Source organism: Spermophilus citellus (assembly GCF_964194105.1).
Source record: "Spermophilus citellus genome assembly, chromosome: 1".
NCBI classification, from domain to species: domain Eukaryota; kingdom Metazoa; phylum Chordata; class Mammalia; order Rodentia; family Sciuridae; genus Spermophilus; species Spermophilus citellus.
Window position 1 is genome coordinate 45,013,631 of NC_138182.1, and position 24,596 is coordinate 45,038,226.

The window sequence follows — 24,596 nt, forward strand, 5'->3', positions numbered from 1 at the left end:
ATTTTAATAGATGGCTGTTACAGTAGAATGAACTAGCTGAGAATACATCTTAGGCAAGAGTCAGGTAATATCAGGCTTGACAATTTCAACCCAAGCACAGAGTTTGGAATATAAACAGCATTTAATTGCTTAGGAAATTGGCTGCCTCGGAGAGGAAATCCACTCCATGCTCCTTATAACACTGCAAAGCCAGACAAGAGGAGCCAAGGAAACTGTTTCCCTGAAGATGATTTCACTGATGTGGGGCTATAAAATGCAGTCAAGATGTAAGGTACGGAAACCTGTGTCAGAAAAGCAGTGAAAAAGCAATCTGAATATACCTAATTGGATTTGATTTTTTTCCTCCCCTGAGAAATCTTGCTATCTTAGGTTTATTACAGACATTTTCTCCCATTTTACATCATACTTATTTATTCTTACAACTTTCTTTTTTTGAAGATCAGCTTCATTCAGCAAAACCTGTATAAGCCAATTCTTTCTTATGGCTCACAAGGCTCTCCATGCCCTGATGGTGCCAGAACTACACACAGTAGGTGTTCAGAAATGAATTCCTTTCTCTCTTTTCCATCTCTTTGATGCATCGGTATACTGCTTTTCTGGCCACTAGTGCTGCTCAGTGTGTCAGAAAACGTAGGGAAGGATGTGTGTCTACTCGGCTCTCTCTCCTGTCACTCAGGAAGTATTTGCTGAGCATTCTACTACACAAGCCCCTGCCTTATAGAGGTGAGTCGATAACAAATCACTCTGAACTTTCCACTTACCGTAGTGGGATTGTTATGTTATGATAATAGTATACTTTTATAAGTTGGCAAATGCAGGGTATTCTCCCCAGGTAGATAGCTTACTCAGTGGGGCAGTGCAGGGCTCAGAAAGGGAGCATCTTCTGGGACCAGGTCACCCCCATTTACTGGCTGCTGGGCCTTCGAAGCCAGGAGAAACACTGGGTTGTAATTGTACAGAGTCTAAGGCACGAAGTCACCCAGCGTCTATTACAGTCATATAAATTCTAAAAAAGAAAATCAGCAGGCACCCTGCTGATTAAATAGACATTGTTCGGAGACAATTCAACCTAATGAAGACTGACTGGGAAGTAACCGCACACGGACCCAAAGTTTATGGCGTGGCTTTGAGAAAGTGAGAAGGAGCTCGATACACCATAATTACACTTTATTGGAAACAGTGGCACCAGGCAGATGAGATAATGAATTTCTGTGTGTCTAGCCCAGACCATCCAGCCCTGGAGGAGCCCTGTGTTTGGGCTGTGCAAGGAAAAGATTGATTAGACCGTGCGGAAGGATTATATCCTAATTCACGGGAGATTTCTCTGGGCAAGAACATTAAAAAGTTTTTGTGTACTTTTTCCCCTTTGGAAAGCTGCACATAATCTTTCATTATGTGTTGAAATGAAGAGTTTCTGTCTGTGTCAGGTGAAATTGTAGGAAGACTCTGCACACAGTGCCCTTAGGATTCCCTGTGTGTCATCCAGAATCTAGTCCTCCTGGGATCCTACTCATCATCTCCAGAGGACTGAGATTTGCACACAGAGTGGCCCAAGGATCAGCCTGCCAGCAGGAGATAGGTAGGGAGGGAGGTACTGGCATTTAACTGAGATGGTTGTCAATATTTATGGTTCCATGAAAATAAAAATCAATAATGCTATGAGCCAAATGGGCGTTCCATTAGCTAAAAGCTAGAACTCCTTCTTCAAGCAAGAGGAATATGAAGCACAGGAGCCTGTTTGAGAATCACTTGTTTCATTGTTATTGACCTTCATAGAGGCAAGATAGGCCATTTCATTTAGAAACATTTTGCTTGGCCCTGAAGCAGAAATAACCAGTACATTTTCATATTGCCCCCTTAATTCTCTCATTTTTACAGACAATAATAATAGGGGAGATTGTGTGTGTGTGTGTGTGTGTGTGTGTGTTGGGGACATAGAGAAGCATTAGCCACTTATAAATATCCTTTTATGCCATCTGATTGGTTAATTGATGTGTAGTTCATTGAGCAGCCAGAAATGGAGACTCATTTGAGAATTGTCTTAGTTTTCCAGTACTATAATAAAATACTTATATCTGGATCATTTATAAACAATAAAAGTTTGTTTGGTTCATGGTTCTGGAGGATGGAATTAAAGAGCATAGCACCTGCTTCTGGGGAGGGCATTTATGCCACAGTACCCCCCATGGTCAAAGGAGGAAGGACAAGCGAGCGCACAAGATAGAGGATGAGGACTTACTTGTCCTTTCACCAGGAGCACGCTACCATGATAGTGGCATGATACATTCATGAGGGTCCCATCTCTTAATACTATCACAAGGCAATTAAATTTCTCCACAAGTTTTGGAAGGGATATTCAAACCATAACAGATACACCCAGTGGAATTTTCGGAATGTGATAGCAGCAATGGGTTGACCATGCTGGAATTCCAAATCTACTTAGATCCACACATGACCGTACTCTGTAACCAATTTCCAGCTGTCATCAAGGCCAGAAATCTCTGAGAGTTGTATAGACATGCCATTCATTGTATGTCCACGTCCTCATTTCTTTGGGAAGAAAAGTTTCATATAATGTCTTTTTATTTTTATTTTTTTTCACTTTCTTTCTGTTCAAACATGGAACACCCTCCTGTTGTTCCTGTGTACAACAATAAGTAAAAGCACTGTGGCCCACTTAAATTTCATATTCCATGTTTATGGCCTGGCTTAGAGCCTATCACTGTTGTGAAATTCAAGGCTGGATCTCCCTGAGCACACAAAAAGGTAGGAAAAAACTACTTACCACTTTGGTTCCTTCCCCCATCATTTTCTACATATCAATTATATTAAAATTCACCAAATATCTACCCCTTTCTGCCTTGCCTTGAGGTTTCAGACATGACTATAGCAGGAGCCCTGCTTTTGAAGAAGGTGTTAAAGGACCTATGGTGGTGAAGTCATGACTATCTTACAAATATAAAATGAGCAGTTGCCAGAGATTTTATTTAACTCGTTAATTAATGAGAAAGCAATAAGATGTTAAAATGGGTTTAAAGGAAAATGTGTTCATTATAAAGATTAAAATGTTTCTACATTTGTAATGTTACAGAGAGGAAGTGTTTTCCACAATTTATATTCTATTCCCACAGAGTTGTAAAATGGCCTAGTCAAAGACAAGTGAAGGTTCACACCCCAACAACCAGATAATATTTGTGTGTGTTGTGGGGGGTCCTAGTCCATGCCAAGCATTCCATTGAAAGGATTTGCAGGGATGGCTATGTGCATTTCCAAGTCTTGGATACTTATTTCTTTCTTGGATGGAAGTATCAGCTTCTCTTTGATTGGGAATGGGGATTTAGGGACAGGGATCCCCAAAGTTTCTCAAAATCACATCAGATTCTTCAGTATTCCCTACTATCTTAGCTGCTGCTTTAAATTTCAGGTTTTCGTTATGTCTTAACTTAGATTAGTGCCTAACTAGTTTATCTGGCCTTCATTGAGTTATTTCTTCCAGTGCTTCTCAAACTTCATTGTACCTGTCAGTCACTTGGGGTAAAATGCAGATTCACAGTTGGGAGGTCTGAGAAAGGCTGAACCTGCGTTTTAAACACGCTCCCAAAGGATGCTGATGCATGTGGTCTTTTAGCAGAAATTATCCTACATACAATTTTTAAATGCCTACTGTATGGCAGTTACTCATAAACATGGAAGACAGGGAGAAGGAAGGAGAACCACAAAGTCTGAAATGAGATGGGCATGGATACAGGTGGGAACATTGGGGGATGATAGATAATCATTCTCATATTACTTGTTCCTCAAAAGGCTAAGCAGTGCTTTCCTCCATTCCAGGATTAAAAATGCTTTCAAAATTTTTTGAATCAATTGATAATCTGGTAAGTGTCTTACTGCCAAAGGCTTTGCTTCTATGCCATTATCTGACATCACTTCTAACTTTCATAGCCAGTGATAATGACCTCAGAGACTTGAAGGATAAAAGGAGCAGTCAGCTTGAAGGTCCTGAGAACATTTATCTGTGGTAGACAATGAAATGTGGGAAAATACTCCTTAACATGAGATTAATTTTTTTTTTATTATCAACTGTGAAGCTTTCTGACTCTTATTTGTTGAATTTGTAGCTTTCTAGTAGTAATCACTACAAGTCCATGAGAAATAGAGCACAATAAAATATAAATTACAAAGAAAAAAAAGCCAAAGCAACCAAAAACATTGAAATATGTTTGGCAGGTTTTATTCTCATATTAGACCCTCAGAACAGGAGACAGAGGTATGAGCCAACAGTACTGTGCAGGGTGACTGTATCAGTGGGACACATGGAGAAGGGTGGGAACATAGCAAAGAGTGCAAGCCAGGTTGCTGAAGTTTTCTGTGTGAAAGGGCAGCTGAATCTTAAGGGAAAAATGACCCTGGCCAGGGGGACAGAGTGTTTAAGGATCTCTCTGAGGAAGAGCACAGCAAGTACAAAAGCAGGGCCAGGGCCATGGTGCTTAGCCAGGGCTGTGAAAAAAAAAAAAAAAATGGGGTCCCATTCCTGCCAAGCAGGAAGGAAGACCCGTGAGCAAACATTTCTAGTCACCCAAGTGTGACATGGTGAGGACCCTGCTTAGAAGACGCTGGGCAAGTTTTACTGAGCAAATGGTCCATATTCATGCCATAATATGGCAATTTCCCCAATTCTTACTGTGGAAAAAAGCACATCTGCAGATTTTAATTTCTAAACTGCACACCCATGTTCAGAGTTATGCCTAAACATGTTCATGGAAAGTGCTTAGAATTTTTATAAGTGCATCTTTGATGTGATTTTTATGAGCGGCGTTAATTTCTTTCCGCATGAATAGCTTTAATAATGCTGCAATCTAAAATCCTGTTTAAATTAGTTTATATTGTTTTCTGCTTTCTCAGTGATCTTTCCACTGAATACAAAATTGAATTTACAGATGGGCATTGAAAATGACTGCTCCCAATAAGCTCGTGTAGCCATCCAGAGGGAGTTACTGGCTTCGTCTTAATTAATATAAATTAAAGACACTTCTTACATGGCAACAAATATTGACCGAAGTTACCAAGCATGCCTTAACTGATGTGTTTTAAATTTAATTTGAATGGCAGTACATCAATCATACAGAAAGTTCAAAAATGAAGACGAAGTTGAGAGTTTTCACAACTCTACACTCTCTTAGGCTAATGGGATTTGCCTACTAGTATGAGTTAAAATGTTAGAAAACCTCTTGGCTACTCACTTTTAAATAGTGTATTTTTAGTTGCTTAATCCCAAGGGTGTTGTTTCCTTTCTAGAAGCTATCAGTTAACTATAATCTGCTGCCTGTAACTTGTGCTTAGCTTAGATCTAGGAGTGAAAAGCAATAAAATGTGTTTTTTGGACCACTTGAGCAAACATACATTTTTAAAATTTAAGTGTGTTCTTCCTGACAGTAACTTAGTATATTTATGAACTGAACTACCAAGAGCAAGAAAAGGAAAAACTACCCACTACTATGTGCAAGAGAAAGAAAGATGAGGCACATGGCTTGCTTTCTCGCTTGTGCGTGTGGGCGCACTTTCTCTCTCTCTCTCTCTCTCTCTCTCTCTCTCTCTCTCTCTCTCTCTCTCTTTCTCTCTCCATCTTTCTTCCTCTCTCTCTCTCCCCCTCCCCGCCCTCTCTTTCTCCCTCTCCCTCTCTCTCCCCCCCACCACAAGTCCCAGGGTTTTTCTTTCTCTGTGCTGTGTAGAGGCTAATTCTCAGCAAAGGTGAAAAATAGTACATGAACTCAGTGTTCTTTTTTGTTGTTATTTTTTAAGAAGGAAAAAAAAAGCCTTCTTATAAGCTTTAAGTTTATTTCTGCTGTCTGTTCCAAGATCCATTCTCCAAACATATATTGGCAGGGGGAGCGGTTGAGAGTGTGGAGGGAGGCAGAATTTATTCTGACTGTAACGGTCGCAGTGGGCCTCTCACAAACATAATGCTAAATTATGGGCCTCTCTGTGGGCTGAGCGTAATGCTAAGTTGTGTATGATGGATTTTATCTTACACAAGCCGCTTCAGTCCATGAAATGAGATAAGAAACCACTGCAGCCAGAGTTCACTGAGGGTTGAACTTAGACTGGAATTCCAGAGTTAACACAATTGCATGAGCCAGCAGTACTACTGAGTGTGCTGTGTGCCTGTGGGTTGAGATTTTCAAGGAAACTTGAGTCTTTCACTTGCAGGATATTCTGTGAACATCCCCAGGCAGTTATCTCCTCTGATTCAAGTGTGAGGGCTGAGGAGTCCATTTGCTCAAAAAAAAAAAAAAAAAGAAAAGAAAAGAGAAAAAGGCTTTGATCCCCAGGCCCAGAGGGCAGCTGGGGAACAAGAGAGGGCCTGGAATTGTGTCTGGTCAGCAGCAGAAGTGCCGCTGCATCTGGAGAAGGCAGAGCTCACCGTGCATAGCCTTGAGTTGGGCTGAGTCCTGCCTTCACACAGTGCGTGGGCACACTGGGCTATATACCCTAGTTTGGGCAAATGTCTTTAGGACTTTAGTAAGGTATTTGTACAGCATCCCACAAAATTGGCAAAGTGCTGTAACAAATGGAATACACATAACAATATAATAGTTGATTTTTAAAAATCTGTTAAGTAAAAACTGAATCCCTTCATCAAACATGAATCACCTCTGTCCATAGGTGTGCACAGCACAGGAGGATTCTCCTAGTCCACCGGGGAGCAGGCAGTACCTGGCGTGGAGTAGCACTCAGTGTTTGTCAAATGAATGAATAAGAATCTGAGTCTTGCAGTCTAGTTGGTCCTGATTTTTAGAATTCAGGGTCTGTCTTCACTTGAATACATGTAGGGTAGTTTTCCTAAGTCATGTTTTGTAAGGGGCGGAAAGGCTTCTGCCCTCAAGTCTGCCTAAAAATATGCAGTGAGCCTTCAGCAGTCATCAGATCGATTAATGTAATAACCAACATCCAACTTGCAGTTCTCATTAACTTAATCACCTTCACACTTGCTTTTTCTCCACCTCCGAGCCATACAACACCGGTCTGTTCCAGCAACACTCCTAAACAGGCAAGTCTCTTGTTTTCTTTGAAATAAACTTTATCACTTATTTACAGCAGAACCTCATTTCCCACTTTCTATCCTCCTGCCCTGGCCTCACACCAGGTTCAAAGAGACTTTGTAGTAGCCATCCAAGAAAACACCAACCACCTCGGGGAGCATGTTCTCTACAAAAAAAAAAAAAAAAAAAAAAAGGAAATACTCTATTTTTCAGAGTATTTAAATATTTTTATACTAACCTTAAAATGAAATTAGTTTTGAACTGCAGAACAGAAATGACTTATTCCCACTACTGCCTTGGAAACAATATCTTGCTTTACGACTAGTTTTAAAATAATGTGCCATCTGTATTTTGATGCTAACTCGGCTGATTTCATAAGTCAGAAAACTGGTATCTTCAGGAAATATTTCTGATAAGAGAATAAAGAAGTGAAGCTGAGGACAAATAGGTTAATAACAGTTTTTCAAGTCAGTTTTAAGAAAGAGTAATCAAGATTTGGTGTTAAGAATGGAGTACAACATATTGCTTACAATGCCCAGAGTAAATGTCCTATGATTGAGTCCTTGGAGTTGGTAGGTGAGAGTGGGAGTCTCAGGGATGGTTTCGTGGTGCCATGAGTTGATGAAAAAGAGGAGTTAAGAAAAGCAGTCAGTCACAGGAAGGCTCACTTTGTCCAGTTCTGAGAATTTATCCATCAGAATGGACTGTGTGTGTTGTTCAGTTTTGTTCTTTCAGTACTGGGGACAGAGTCCAGGGACCCTCTATCATTAAGCCATATGTCAAGCCCTTTTTTTAAATTTTGAGACAGGGCCTTACTACATTGCCCAGGTTGGCCTCAAATTTAGGATCATCCTGCCTCAGCCTCCTGAGTTACTGGGATTACAGGTGTGCCCATCGCATCCCTCACAAATTGCTTTTTGAGTGGAACCAGAATAAAGCGTTTTTTCCTCACCTTGGCATGATTTGTACTTGGTGGTTTTCCATTTCCAGATGATAGCAAGTTCTCCGAGGCTATCACAGTACTGCTTTCCTGGATTGAAAGGGGGGAAGTGAATCGGCGTTCTGCAAACCAGTTCTATTCCATGGTGCAGTCGGCCAACAGCCACGTCCGCAGGCTAATGAATGAAAAAGCCACCCATGAGCAAGAGATGGAGGAGGCCAAGGAGAATTTTAAAAATGCCTTAACTGGGATCCTCACTCAATGTAAGTAAAATTTTGGGGGCCATCTCTTTCATTGTGATTTTGCTTTTTCTTTTGTATTCATTTTATGTTCTCATTTGGGGGTAAGTAGTTCAATAATCTCCCATTTTACTCCATATTGAATGACAAACCTCATAACCTATTTCATGTTCTGTGGCAACTTGGAGGAACAAGGACCCTGCCCTGAGAGCTTACTTATCAAGGTGAGCAAAGTTTCTGTAGCTTTTCCTCGGAGCACCAGGCCTGGACCCCAGGGCAGGGCTGCCACACATACCTGTGTTTGTTGGACCCACCACAGGTCACACCACCCCTGAGGGTGCCACCCTCTACCTGCAGGCTGTCCACACATTCATGTGTCCTCCTAGGGCTGTCAGTAGAAAGCAGACCCTGAACACATTGTCTTGGGGCTCTGTTTAGAAAGACAGTCCCAGCAGATAAACTCCTCAGGATCCTTTATTTGAGGTGAGCTTTGGCTGTCTGCATGGGTAACTCAGGAGTGGAGATTTTTTTTTTTTTTGTCCTTTCTTCATTTGGAAAGCAAATTGCCTTAACTACTTAATGTCGGTGATTTTTCATGTCTAGATGCTAAATTGATGAAGGGGTATAAATGGGGCTTTCTCCTAGAACAATAGTCAAGGTAATTACCCAGGGCTCTATTCAAAAAAAAGGGTGTCTACTTTTTCTGTGGGCACTCTGTGTCTGTAGTTAACTTCACAGCAGCATAATGCATCACAGCTGCCCATGTGCTCTCGCTTGGTAAAAAGCCATTGAATGACACTGTAACAATGCAGTGCTCCATTCCACACCAGGTGCAGGGGCCCCCATGCAACAGCGATTTACATTATTTATTCTGAGGATAAGTATTATTTGCAGTGATATAATGTGCCAAAATGTCTATCACCTCTTCCATCAGTATAAACCCAAGAGATAATGTGTCTGTTAGGATGGGTAATAAGAGGGGTAGGAAAAACCAGGATCTTAAATGTAAAAGTAGACTCTGTTGTCAAAAGACAGTTTTTGCAGCAGCATAGGATGTAATGTCATGAAGTCTGAAACATAAACTCTAGTAAGTGACCAAATATTCAATATGAGAATTACCTGTGTTTAAAAAAAAAAAAAAAAAGAAATAAGAAAAATGGAACTGCCCTGTCTCAGACTGATATAATACCACTTTACCTACACTCGCCAGCCCTGAAGATTGACCCTTTATCCAAAGGTGTATGTCCAGCAGTTTTGAAGTTAGGGATACTAGAGAGAGAATAAAGAAAACTGGTATTGTCTTCTGCTTTTAAAGGAGGAAAAAAAAAAGAATGAATTAGTGACCAGAGGGAAAGTAAAGATGGCCTAGTAGGAAAGAAATGAAGAGAGGACAAAGCAAAACGATTCCAATACACAATTCCTACAGAGTCAGGGCAGGAAACCACATACCTGAGCAGTGATTACTGTGTTGTTACCTTTTGGTCACTCACATCAATTTTTTAAATTGATTTTTTTAAATAAATGAGAACGGAATGTATTACAATTCTTATTACACATATAGAGCACAATTTTTCATATCTCTGGTTGTACACCAATTCATGTCTTTATATGTGTACTTTGCATAATGATGTCCATCACATTCCACCATAATTGCTAACCCCCTGCCCTGTCCTTCCCCTCCCACCCCTCTGCCCTATCTAGAATTCATCTATTCCTCCCATGCGCCCCCTCCCTACCCCACTATGAGTCAGTCACCTTATATCAGAGAAAACATTCAGCATTTGTTTTTTTGGGATTGGCTAACTTCACTTAGCATTATCATTAACTCCATCCATTTACAGGCATGATTTTATTCTCTTTTATTGCTGAGTAATATTCCATTGTGTATATATGCCACATTTTTAATCTATTCATCTACTGAAGGGCATCTAAGTTGGTTTCACAGTTTAGCTATTGTGATTGTGCTGCTATAAACATTGATGTGGCAGTGTCCCTGTATTATGATGTTTTAAGTACTTTGGGTATAGACTGAAGTGAAGGATAGCTGGGTCAAATGGTGGTTCCATTCCCAGTTTTCTAAGGAATTTCCATACTTCTTTCCATATTGGCTGCACCAATTTATTGTATCACTTTTAAATAGCTTGCCATTCATGCCGTTTATGTCTCATCTGACAGGGAAGACTCAGCCCTTGGGTCTCACAGTGAAAATATGAGGGCAGCTGTGGAGTAGAATAGAGGAGAAATTTGGTGTTTGGGGCAATAGCTATTGAAAGAGGCACCAGTAAAAATGAGGCCCCTATTATGTGGCTGAATGAATGCAAAATGCCTACCTGTCAACATGGAGGCGTTAAGTCAGCCCGTCTTTGAAACAGCAGAGAGACAGGCAAGAAAATGTAACATGTGGGGCCCCAAATGTCAGCTTTTTTATTACCAATAAAGACCAATTGGGGAAGGAGATTGGATGTGCAGCAGTGCTGGGCTTCCCGATGGCGAGTCTCAGGGCTGAGCAGACAGCACTGGAGACCACAGGCCTCATCCCCTGGGGCATCTGCCTGGACACCTGAGCAGTAGAAGAGCTGACCAGGAGGAGCATTCACTATTAAGAGGGGGTAAGGGAGAGGCTGGAACAGGGTAGGAAATCGTAGGAGTGGAGATCACCATCACAGATACCTCTTACCTCAACATAAAATAACAAAAACTAAATTCTTCCTTGACTTCTTCAAATCATTCCTCTTCCCATTTTAATAAATTCTCAGGCCAAAATCTTGTAAATTTTTTTTTACACCCTCCATCTCCCACTATAAGGCCCCATATCCTAGCCATCAGTAAGTCCTGTTATTTCTACCTTGAAAAATGTACCTCTGTTTGGCCTACTTTTCTTCATTGTGATGGTCACTGCTTAAGTCCATGAAGCCTGGGCAACTCTAACTGCCTAGTGGGTCATTTAGAATCAGTATCCACTGTGGGTAATGGAAATCTCCACCAAACTGCTTCTTTCTTTTTTCTTTTCTTTTCTTTTTTTTTTTTTTTTTTTTTTATTTTGCCATGCTAGGCTAAGGGTCTTGTTTATACTAGACAGGCACTCTACCACTGAACTACAGCTCCCAACTCTCCACCAAACTGTATCTTAAACAATAGGATTGATGTTCTTTCTTCTCCCCCCCCCCTTTTTTGTCACTCAAAGTAAAATTCAGATACAAGTCTTGGTGGTACTGGTTCAGTGGTTCAAGTCTGCATGGGCTCAGGTTTCTATGATGCTATTGGTTTTTCCTAGATTATTATCTAGGATGACTGCTGGTGCTCCTGCCATTACGTCTTTGTTTTCCCTTCCTTTTTAACATAAGAAAAAGGAGAAGAAAAAAGAAAGCTGAAGGAGTTGCATCATTAGAGTAAGAAAGCAAAACTTACCCTAAGGTTCCTCATAGCCTTCCACATATGTCTTATTAGGCAGAATAATTACTCATAGCCACTCCTAACTCCAAGGAAAGTGAGAAATATAAGCTTTAACTAGGTCTACTGCTTTCCAGAAAAAAACTCAGGTCTTTTATTTAGGCCTATTGAAAAGCCTTTGTGGTGCTACCATACATTATAACTCCCTTTACACCTTTACTCTGCTTCAGTTTGTTTTTCACTCATCATCTGATAATAAATCAGCCTGTCTTCTCCATGTAGATCCCTTGGGTAGCTTTCCATTGCACTAGAGATACTGCTCACACTCTAGCCCACAAAACTTTCTGAGCCTTCCTCTTCCGAGTTGGGTGTTTACTGTGTAACATCCACTGGCAGCCTTCCTCCTGAGCCCCTCAGAGCTACCTTCCACCTCCAAGACTTCACACATGCTGTGTGTGAAGGGCTCTTCCCTCCACTCTTTGCATGCTTGAGTCTTTCTTACCCTGTAGGTCTCAGCTGAAGGGCTGCCCCCTTTAGAGAGCTCTTTCTGGTCCACCTTCTTCTAGTCAATGCACCATTACCACACCTTATCACCAGGTCCATGAAGCCCTTGGAGATGATGATTTCATGCCTTGTCTGCTTTTAATCATTGTGCCAGGAAGAGAAAAGACAAGTCTTAGTCATTGAGAGTGTGTGTGTGTACATACACACACAAGTGCCTAGAACATAGAAATATGCAGAAAGTCCTTGGTGGATGATGCAGTGAGTAATGAATGGGCGATGAGTAAATCTGAAGGCAGACAAGAGGGAAGCCTGAAAAGTGAGCTCAAACTTCCTGGTGACCTCGCTGGGCAGTTTGGAGTTGGTATTAGCATTATCCACATGTAAGAAGATTTGGGCTTGCATGTATAATTAATCAAATCAAAGACAGAGCTCAGTAGCTGTGCTGTTCTTAGAAATCATTGTAATTTACCAGACCACTGGTAATAGACTAGGGGATCTGAGGACAGTTGTGGTAGAAAACCAGAGACATTCAAGCTGGAGTGTCCCCACTTGTGGCCTTCCTCCAGTCTTTACTTTCACCCATTACTATTCACAAATTCCTCTTGGCCCTGTAATTTGATCCTGGAAAATACTTCAATAGTCAACAGATACCAAGGAAGATTGTGGAAACCACAGCTGATCCTGACCTTCAACAGCGGCTGACCTAGGGGTGCGTCCCAGCTGTGAAGTGTCCCAGGGACCGTCCCTTGCATCTTTGATAGCCCAGCTTTTTAAGGATGACTTGAAGAGATACCTTAAATGTAGTCTGAGTTGCAATGAAGTAGAACAGGAAGAAAAAACAAAAAAACAAAGATGACTACTTTCTGGATGTGAAGGGAACCAAATCTTTTTTTTTTTTTTTTAAGTTGAGGATGGACACAATACCTTTATTTATTTATCCTTATAAATAAGTGGTGCTGAGGATCAAACCCAATGCCTCACCAGTGCTAGGCTGGAGCTCTACCACTGAGCCACAACCCCACCACCACACCCCCAACCAAATCTTTACCATGAAAATACCAGCAGTAGCCTGACTAACATGATAGGTACACACGTATTTCATCACCCTGTGAATTTTGAATGTCTCATTTTCTGGATGAGTGTCCTTCTGGTGTAATTGTTTGTGTGTCTTCTCAGAATTTTCTGCTTTCCCAAAGCTCATGTCAGTGTAGTAAGAGGAGTTTGGTGCCAGCACTGTGGAGCTGCTTTGAAAACAAGAACTGGTCGAGTTCACAGTGATGGACAACCTGCTGCATTTTCCAAAAGCAGAACCCATCATATCCCTCTTTGTCTGCATTGATATTCATTTCTCACCTAGAATGAGATTAAGACTATATAGCACTGATACTCAAGAAATGGCCTCTTGGTTCACTTTCTCCTAGATGCAGGAAAACTTCCAACTGGGCAGTATCCCTGAGGTGCCCACCCAGTGCTATTCTGCACAGCATCTTTTGGCAGCCTGTCCGTCAAACAGCCAACACTTCTGGAAAATTGTTCTGATGCATCCTGGAAGGAGGGGTATTAACAAAGTAGCTTATTATAGCAAGTGGACTCAGCTGAAGGAGGGCTCATTTACCACCTTCCAAAAAAGTCCAGATATACTGCAAAGCTCAAAGCATGGTGGGCTCCTTTGTAAGTTTTGCTAAAAGTAGCCAGTTGGCAGAGCAAACAAAGGCAGCTTTGGGTGCGAAGTTGTCCATGGTGCTGGACAAGATGCACCTCTTCTTCCTTGTTTCACTTGTCTTATTTGTCTTTGCTTATTTTGAAAAGTAAATGCCAAAAGAATCAGCCTAGATGGCTCTCCAGCCATTTAGGAAAAAGAAAGCAGAGATGCTATGCCTGAATTTTAGTGCTAAACAAAATTTTCTCAAAAAAGACCAAGAACTATCAATAGCAACAACAAGAAGAAAGAAGTATGATGTCAAGGTCTACATCAAAATCCAGCAGTTATCTTCTAGCTTTGATAGTGTTGATCCTGAACAATATTTGCATAAATTCTAACCCTTTTCATATCTGTAGTCTTCACCCCAGGACCATCACTTATCCATGATCATGACAAATAGGCACTGTTTTCATATAAGCCTTGGTTTGTCTGAAAGGCAGCAGCTGAACCCAACCAGGGGCGTGGGGAGTACAGCATCCATTCTCTTGTGTTTGGGGTAACTTTTCACTTATGACCATGGATGTGCAGTTATCCAAGATATTAAACAAAGACATGGTCCATCCTAGTGTGACACGTGGGGCTTTCTCTTCCCTTTTGGGCCACATAGATAGGTCTCATTTGTTAGATATAGAAGAAAGAAAAAAAAAAGCTGCAGAACAGTGAGTCATCTCATTTTCATGTCATTTTATCCTTATATCATCCTTGTCTCACCTTTGTCATTTCTTAATCGGTTCATTTGGCAGAAACTTCCCCGGCTTTTCCATCCTCAGAGACTCTTGGGATTTACTCTCCTTTGCTTTTGGGTTTTGGTCTTCTTTGCTTTTTAAACATTTATACTTCATAGCAACTCCCCATTGGCCTTCCCACTTTGAGTTTTCCAGTTCTGAGCAAAGCTTGTCATTTCAAAGCTCCGACAGGAGCTGTTTTATAAGTCCAGGAAGCATGGACCACTGCATTCACTTATTAATATGCATGCCGATGTGATCAGTTGTGCATGCCTTGTTATGACACATACACTTGAACAAAAAGTGCAGCATTCCATGATAGTCCCACTTGGTACTTTCCCAGCAAGCTTCCTGGTGAAAGAGAGAGAAGGACGCAAAGTGGAGACAACGCAAACGGGAAAGCAGACCTCAGTGGAGAAGGGTCTATTTTTTTTCACATTTTTTTTTTTATTTTTATTAGCTACACATGACATTACAATGATCTTGGAAATTCATACATTTGAATCATTTGGGGTATAATTTCTCATTTTTCTGATTATACAGATTGCAGAATCACACTGGTTATACAGTCACCTATATACATACAGCAATCATAATGTCTATTCTATTCAGATTCTGTGCCATAAATATAATGAGCATGAATGACAGAGCTAGAAGGTACCTTAGAGACCTGTTGGGCCAACCTTTCTCTCATTTTGCAAAGGAGGAAACTGAGGCTTGGGGCACAGACTTGAAATATCTTGGTCATTTATCAATTTATGGGAAAATTAGGACCAAGACATTTTGGCCTGTACAGTTTGCTTTCAAACACCATGTATTTTTTTAAATGCAAAAATGAGAATGATCAGAAAAGGGTATTATAAATGTAAATTTATAGTTTAGGTAGCTTTAAAGAGGTATGCTGGTATCACACTGACCATACATGCTGCTATCTGGTTTGAAAATGGAGTATTTATTTCTAGCACTCCCTTCTTTACCACCTCCACACATTGGCTTGTGCCACTTGTCTTATCTGAAATACCCCTTCCTCCCAGAGCCAGCACTGAAACCCCCTGCTGTCATGCTTCATTCATGAACCCTGTCACATAGCCATCTCTCATCTTCCCTCTACAGCACTCCATACTATATACTCAAGTATTTAATTCAATGTTTTCTAATTTTATGTGCATCAGATTTGTCTGTTTTCTTCTAGCGAGATCTTAGGCTGGAGACAGCCATATACTGTTCTCTTTCCTTACCTCATTGCACCACTCATGGGCGTGACCATATAAACACATAGAAGACCTCAGTGCAAGTAATGGTTATTGAGCAATCACAGATGGAATGAAAAAGGTGCTGGAAATTGGGCTAGAACTAAAAAACTGCAGACAATACTCAAAGGTGGCTTTTTTCCCCCCAGCATAAGCCATGATGGTCTGAGCTAACTTGGCTTGAATATTCATTGTCTTTTAATGGAACACAGAGAATATACTTCAGTGGTGAATTTTGCTGTAGTAGCACTATAGTACTGTTATTAATTATTTCAGCTTATAGATTGGAAAGATTAGAACTAACAGGCAACTTTGCTTTATACATTTATGGTATGAAATAGCCTTAGACTTCTCTTTGGTCTTGAAAAGAGCAAATGGTAACAGTACTTTTGGCTAAGTCTAAAGAGATCCTGGTTCTAATTCCAGCTCAAGCATTACTTAGTCATTTCACTTTAGGACAGTCTTCTCAGCTCTTTGAATTCTGTTTCTTCATCTCTGTGTGAAAGGGTTTGCTCGGAGTACACCCAAGGTACTCAAAGTCCCACGGTCCCTACTCTGTCAACAGCTTGGATCCTTGAATGAGTCTCGATGTCTAAGTGCAACATGGCTGCCGCGGCCCTGCCATGATGTCCAAAGCTCCTGAGGTGACCACACAACAGAGGACAGGAAGTCCCCAGAGCACATGTCCCATCTGTACTCTGCTGTGGAGTTACCCCTGCTGGGCTGCACAGTGAATTTGAAGCCACATTTTGACCCTGAGCATGTGTGCCCGACACCCTTGCAGAAGCTGAAGGCTGGTCAGAGTTATTATCAGAGAAGGCCGTGCAACACACTGACACCCACCCCCCCAGACCTGTCCTCATCTGTCTTCTTGACCAAAATCGTAAAAGCCTCAGCTGTTCGAATGAATGATTAAATTCATTCCACAAATATTTATTGGGGCCTGGTTAAGTGCCAGGTAAGTGCCGTAGTGAAATGTGTGGGTTTCTGACCTCTGTGTACCACAATCCCCCTTTTAAGCAGATTGGTGTCCTTGTCCACATTTCTTCTGCCTAAAAACCTCTCTCTGAAATCATTTACTTCTCAGAAACATCTCAGCTAAACATTTTTTATTTCTGCCAAGGGAAATTTGGTGCCTATGTCCCCTGCTGTCGAAAAAGAATTTTATGAAGTGCTAAAATGTTCTTCCATGTCTGTAGAAGTCATTGCTATAGTTCATCCATGGGAAGGAAAAATCACCATAACTGCTTTAGCAACTCAATAGGTTGTTTAAATTTCTCTCAAAATCATGCTGATGGCTATATTTGCCAATGTATTAAATGCTGGAAACACTGTTTCCATTTAAAAAATATTTCTTTGTTCTAAGGGAATAAATGTCCAGAGGAAATGATTTTACAAAAGCTTCCAAATCAAGGATGAGCACAGAATGTTCTATTCCACAGGATACCAAAGTCAATAGTAGAGGACGCTAGAAGCCTGCCACACTGAGCACAGCCATTTTTAGTATCCTTGCTTTCAGTATCACCAAAACAACAACAAAAAACACAACCAAGTGGAATGATGATGTTGTCATTAAAAAATGTTTTTTAATGATAACCAAAATGTGAAAGAGAAATGAAGTCTTACACTCTGAAACAGTGAAGAATTACAGAAGGCTAGATCTCAAGATTTAACACAGTACGTGGTCATTCACAAAATCACAGCAACTTAGGAAAGATAAAACTTTGCTATGAAAACCCCACTATCTTGATATGAGCCTCGTTCTAGGGACTGGAAAAGAAGCCACCACTGCCAAGCCTCAGGGGAGGTGGGAGGCATGTGTATGTGGTTAGGGTGGGGGATCATGGAAAAACTTAGTCCTTTGGTGGAATGAATCCACAAAAAAAAATATATTTTTTTTTCATGAAATTGATTGAAAGCCAGATATTTAGAGGAAAAGTGAGATGTGACGAAGTTACTATGAGGCAGAAATGAACTTTTCTTCAGTCCATACATCTGAAAAATTCCAGTTGAGCTTAGTGTGCTAGATCTCCATGAGAAGAAAACTGTATCCAGAAAGAGAGTGGGTTTCTGTTGAAGGAGACAAGCCACTGAGGTGTGCAGACACCTTCTGTGGCAGGGCAGGTGTATGACCCACAAAGTCCAAAATGATTACTATCTGTTCCTATGCAGAAAAAATGGCCAACCCCTGTCTCAGAGACTCCAGGACTCCAGGACTGTCTAGTGAAACCCCCTTTGTCTTGGGATCCAGGACAGAGGCTGTTCTCAGGTCACATAGCCATATGGTCGTGGGCTCAGACCTGACTTAATTGGTTTCCCAGCTCCACATCCCTCTCATACAACAGCAGTCCCCAGCCCCACCTCCTTAAGTTTCCCCCACTGAAATGTATTACTCAACAAGGTATATTTCAACCAAAAGAGAAAATGCATATTAGACAAAGGGGAGAAAGCTGAAGGCACAGACTGAGAGAAGACAGTGGTAGCTGGTAGACACAAAAGACGCAGGAACCCTTTTTCCAGACGTTTTGATTCTTCTGCACTGTGGTTCAGATTCCTCAATAAACTTTTGAAGAGAGATAAACATGGCTTCCTGCCTCATCACAACCTCAAATGTTTGGCTTCTTTGCCTTGGAAAATTCTACTGACCTACAAGTGTCAGCCCACAGGTTTTTAAACCTGTCCAGCCTCGACTGGCGCTCTCCCTTGGACTCCCTTACAGTAGTTCCCATGTGGCAAGCTCATCAAGTATGTAGCTCTTTTTCCCAGCTTTGAGCACCTCAAGGACGGGCCACATCTTTGCTTTTTTCATCCCTAGTATCTAGTGCAATGTCTAGATATATTGTATGCCACAGAGCTCATAAGACTGGATGATGTGGACATAAATTCATGAACTGAAGTTTGGCAAATGTGATTTCCATTTCTAACTTTGCCACTTGCTAAATATATGACCTTGGATGAGAAATTACTTATCTCCTTGAATCTCAATTTCTTCATCAGTGGAATGGGCTGATAATGGCAGCTACTTCAGAGGATTGTTGGGAAATTGAAATGAGATAATGTTTTAAATCAGAGGTCCTCAAACAGCAGCATGCATTGGAACCACCTGGAGAGCTTTTAAATAGCAGACCCTTGAAGCCCACCCTCAGTTCCTGATTCAGTGGGTCTGAGGCTCTAGTATTTGCATTTCTAGTGAGTTCCCAAGTGATGCTGATGATGTTGGTTCAGGAAACATGTTTTGGGATCTACCATTTGAAATCATTAAGCATTGTGCCCAGTAATTGGAAATAGCCTAATACCACTGGATAATTTTCATAGTACCATTACTAGAGTTAATCATGGGAAAGAAGAGTCACTGTTTTGAGGAATAAAAGATCTGGAAACCAATATTTCCTCCTCCTACTGGTTGACCACTCTTAACAATGAATCAGCTACTAAAAAAGGGCAGATTTGATAAGCCTGGACTTGTGTCTATCAGTTATAATAGAAACTACAAATATGGATATTGCTGGAGCAGAAATTTGGTTGCCATTTAATTCTTGCCTTCTCTCATCTATCACAAATGGCAAAAATTAATCCTGAGTACCCACTATTGGCCAAGGAAAGGGAAACATTAAGAAAAACATTTCGTGGACATACATCAGAGTACAATTTGGCAATAGGTCTCAAAATTAAAAATTCAGATATTATTTTATCTATCTTCTCCTGAGAACTTTTCATAAAGACATTTACGTAAAAATATTAGAATATATGACTGAGGATACGCATTGCAACTTTATGTATGAATAATTTCCAAGATATGTTAAGTAAATAAAAACAAGGTACAAAGCAGTATGTATAATATTAGCACCATTGTGCAAATGAAAAATGTACAGAATATACATGATCCGCAGAGATGCTTCTCTGGATAGATCTGCCAGAAACATTTAACACCAGTTTTCCTTAAACTGGTAAGGGGAATCAGGATGTGAAGGAAGACTTTTACTTTTTCTTTTGTTCCTTTTTTTCTTGCATACACATATTACTTTCATTGAGTTAATAGGTGTAGACTAGACAGGGACTGTGTCGTATTTTAAAAGCTTTGAAAATGCTATATCATCATAAGGAACCACTGGAATTAGAATCCCTTTGCTTCATTGCTTTCCAAAATATTTTAACCTGTGCATTAATAAGGGGTCCCATAGTTTTCTGAAATGTCTTGAGACTTATACACATCTTTAAAAGTCAATCTCTGTTTAATATCTTTTCATCTATTTGAGCAATCTGATCATTTCCTGCTTGCTGGAAATTTGCTAAAAACATCATCTTTCCATTTTTATAATTTGAACAGCATGTTTCTCTTCCTGCCGTAGGTACCTGTTCCCTAAAAGAACCAAACTTCTGGCCTTATCTAGCCAGGAAGTTTAGAAATACTGCGTTTGAAGTTGGTGTCTTAGACTCTGGCTTAAAGGCTGTAATGGATTCACAATGTCACAGATGCTCTTTTTACCCATCACAAGACAGAAGAACCCCAATGCTCTTTTTCCTCCTTAGCTTGAAATTCTAGTCCAGGTCTCCCATTTCCTGGGCTTCCGGCCAGGCAACTGTGCTTAAGCCCAGCCTCCGACATGAAGTGCAGGAGTCCATCTGGAGGTCACTTTCAAAGTGACCTCCTCATGCTCTTCCTCCCTGGCCTCTGTCCTGCCTCTCTGGGTGTCCCAAGAGCCAGAAACCCTTTAGGGCATTTTTCCAATCTAGGGACAAAATTTCCGAGTCTGGCACATCTGTCACAGCATTATATCTAAAGTCTCAGTCTTTCGTTCCTTCTCCCTGAAAAAGAATTACACCCCAGCTTTCATATTTAAATACAATACCAAGCTTGGGTGGTGGAGGCCAACTGTTTCATTTGTTAAATGCCTTAGAAAATCTCTTCTGAATTGTTCATGGAGGATTTGGAAAAATGTCATCCTTTAAATAAATTAAAAAAAAAAGTTCCTCTGAACCATACAGAGCGGAGGCTCTATCATGAGCCCAGATAGCATTCAAAACAAAAAAATTAGGCGTGGAAGATTTGTTTGAGGTGCTTTATAAAAGCAAGCCTACTGCCTAGAAGAATGTAATCAGTTGCTCCAGATATTTGGGACACTGAATGGATTTAAGGCTCTTTCACAGCTATTTAGCTGGAACAAGGATGCGGGAGGCTCAGGGACCATGAGGAAGAGGGTGGCAAAGGAGCAAGGGCTGTGTTTATGTTCTGAGGAGGAGCTAACATTTCTCTTTGAACACTTCCAATGCTTCTGTGCATACAGCTGAAAATTCAGGGGCTCTGTAAAGCCCCCAAATCTGAGATTTGCCTGAGTGCCCTGCTCTTTCCCAGGAGCCTGTTTAACTGTGGTCTGTTTCTGCACAAGTAGATGTCCTGTTCTGATCTTCCCTTCCTTAAGAAGACTAAAAGCAAGTGCTTTTCAAGGGAGTTAGTCACATTCCTCTATCAAGCAAGAGGTGTGCAGTAATGTGTACATATGATGTATATGTGTATGTGGTGTGTGGGTAGCTGTGTCTCCACACAGACACATGCATGCGTTAATGAACACTCCAGAAGGGATTTACAGCTATACACAGTGCTTTACCAGTTTCATGGAGGCTTTCTTTATCCTTCCCATTTTAACCTGCTGGGTGTACTGGGGACCCTAGTATGGCAGCTAAGGCTGACACTCTGAAGAATTGATCACTTTTCTCATGCTCCTCAAACAACCTAATTTAGGCAAAACACTTACAGAATTTGGGAGGAAAGATTTGCAAGGTATGATGAGTAAATTTAAATTTTCTGACTGAGAGCTCTTTCTGTTGATATATTTCAAAGCTTTGGACTATACTTTCTTGAATAAATAAGTAGCAATCAAAACAGGATTCATGCTTTTTATCTGATACAGGATCATATGGGGCCCTCCAGCCACTGGCGTAGTGAAGGAACTGGGCAGGGGGTGATCTGAATTTGTTATGCCTATAGCACAATTTTCTGAAAGCTGCTTTTTTGAACAAATGCCAATGTCATCTGGTTTGCCATTTATCTCTTTTCTGAGAAGTAGAGTTTTGAAGGTAACAGTAACTACTTGTGACTTTATTGTGCATAGAGCAAGCAATATGAGTTATATGAGAGAAGTAGTAAATCGTAGTTTAATTCATGGACTTCCGCTTTGGTGTTCCCTGCTGGAGACAATGAACAGTGTATGGTCTTTTCCTGTGACATCAACAGTAGTGGTCATCTGATTTATGGCTTTAAAAACATGCCTTTGAATCGCATTCATTAGGGCATTCTGTTTGGGGGTGGTTTTCCCTTAATGATGATGAATTCATGCTGATCCAAGTACTCTTCCAGAGTCTTTCTGTGTGCCCATGAACTTTCATTTGCAAGACAAATGGCTGGTTTAGGGTCAGTCTGCAGAAATGAGAGAAGAAAACTGGGCCATAGGAGTACAGTAAGAGCATTTTCAAACCTATGCTGGGTTGCACTATTTTTATTTTTCTGTCTTTTGGATTTGTGAATATGTGAGCAAACAGGTTGGAAAGCAAATTTCACATCTTTCTCAGCCCTTGTTCTGTGCTTGTTCTTTTGGTCTCTGATGTTCTTCCTAAGCTGGAGTCATTTGATCTCTCTTCTCCCTTCCTCCTCCAGAGCCAGTGAGCCCCTTGTTCTGTCACTGCTCCCTGTCCAATGACTATTCGCTCTGCCCTCCATTCAGAGCCTCTGCCTTAATGTAAGCCTTCATTATTTCTCCTAAACAAATCCTCCTGGCATGTGTCTCCCATGAATATAGTATAAAGTTCAGAGTCTCGATCAGCATTCATGGTTCTTCCTAATTAGTTCTCTCCCAGCATCAGCCCCATCCCTACTAAGGGCTTTCATATGAAGTCCTTTTATAACTCCAGCCTTAGAGGGGCCACTTTTATTTTTCTGCTGAGTAGTCATTGAGTCACTATTTAAAGCCTATCAAAAATGCTGCCTTCTTATGGAGTGATCCCTGATTCCACCTACCTACTTAGTTACTCTCTCCTCTGTCTGTGTCCCCAAAGCACTCATGCAGACCTCTCTTATAGAGGGTAATTATCTGCTTCCCTTTCTTTCTGCCCAAAGACTAAGATCTCATCAAGGGTAAGAACTATGTCTTAATCATATATTTCTAACAGTTAAAATCTCAGATGTTTGTTGAATGAATGAATGGATGGTTGGATGGATGGATAGAACTTATGCCCTAGAATATAGTAATCATGTTTTCTTTGAAATTATATCACAATTTTATTTATAGTTTTTACAGAACATGATCCTTCTTGACATATTATTTTGAAATCTAGTATTTGTTGTTAATAATATCATTATGTAAAAATATATTATTTAGCCCTATGTAAATTAAAATATGATGATTACTACTATTAGGTTCAACATGAATCCCTTTCTTTTATCGTACCATTTTATTTTAATATAGAAATAATAACAATAGTGACACAATTTTAAAATGAGAACTTTTATATGCAGTGAATTACTTAACTGACACACCTGAAAACCAAATCCTATACCTTTGGGGATCCAGGGAATTTCCCACTATCCTCACCACCTTTGTTTTTCCAAGATTCCTTTATAAGTCTGCCAGTTATCAGTTGATGATTGCAAAATACTATGTTGGTCAGCTTTCAGAAAGCCAGAGAAATATAGCACAGGTTAATCATCTCTAATCTGAAAATTTGGAGTCCAAATACTCTTGATTCTAAAAATTTTGAATAACAACATGACACCACAAGCAAAATTCCACACAATGAACTTTATTTCATGCACATAAATATTTAAAACATTGCATAAAATTACTTCCAGATTATGTATACAAGATGTATAGTATACATAAATGAGTAGTTATGTGTTTTAACTGAGATATCACTATACACTTACATGCTTGAGTTGATCTGTTTTTACCCTTAAACCTGTGCATCTTGAGCTCACTGGGTCTTTCTAATAAGTGCTTTGTCTTATCTACTCCTCTGTATGCATTATTGGCTGGCTTTGAACTCACAATCCTCCTGCCTCAGCCTCCTGAGCTGCTGGCATTATAGGCGTGTGCCACTGCACCGAGCTGTGTCTTGTTTATTAAGAGCCTTCCCTGACTAACAGCAGAATTTTGACTATCACCACCCAATGATCAACCTCAACCTTTGTTGCTCCTTCCTCTCCAGCTCTTCTCTCAGGATACCATTTTTCTTCCTCTTCTAAATGATGCCAAAGAGTTCTGCTATTAAATCTTCCCCATTACTCTTTATTTAGTAATCTCATGATCACCCCCTGCCAGATGTTCTCATCCCAGTTGACTGTTGCAACCGTTGCCCCTGCAAAAGGCAACTGAAATCCCTAGGTCCCCAGCCTGCAGGCGGACAAAGCAAATAAAGTCCAGATAGTCTAGCTTAAACAGATTATCTTCTCCACCAGCCCATGCTACACACTGGGGGTGGTGGTCAGGCAAAGGCCGGGACTTACAGCAGCTCAACTAGCAGTGCCAGTTCCTCCAGGTGAGGTTCGAGAAAGAAGCCACGTGAGCTCAGGGACTTGTGTGAGCCAGTTGGTGGCAAATCCTCACATTAAAATTGAGTAAAACAAATTCATCGTGTGAAATGATGACAGTTTATTAAATAAAAAGGTCTACTGCTGAGGTTCCCCTGAAGTAGAAAACAGTAAACATAAATGTCCCCATACATTTAGAAGTAATTATTAGCATTGTAAAGATATTCACAGTGCCAGTGGTGTTTATTTCCTTCTCTGTTTATTTATTTCATGTGCTAATTTTTT

The 24,596-nt window shown here is 40.6% G+C and overlaps 1 protein-coding gene across 6 annotated transcripts in view; it reads left to right on the plus strand.

Annotated features, from left to right (window-relative positions):
- ENOX1 (ecto-NOX disulfide-thiol exchanger 1) overlaps positions 1-24,596 on the plus strand; it is a 549,814-nt gene that overhangs the window by 399,204 nt on the left and 126,014 nt on the right. For all 6 annotated transcript variants that reach the window (XM_081287123.1, XM_081287124.1, XM_081287121.1 and 3 more), the window contains one exon: positions 8,031-8,243. In XM_081287123.1, coding sequence (XP_081143249.1) covers positions 8,031-8,243 — 213 coding nt within the window. The remainder of the gene's footprint in view (positions 1-8,030; positions 8,244-24,596) is intronic.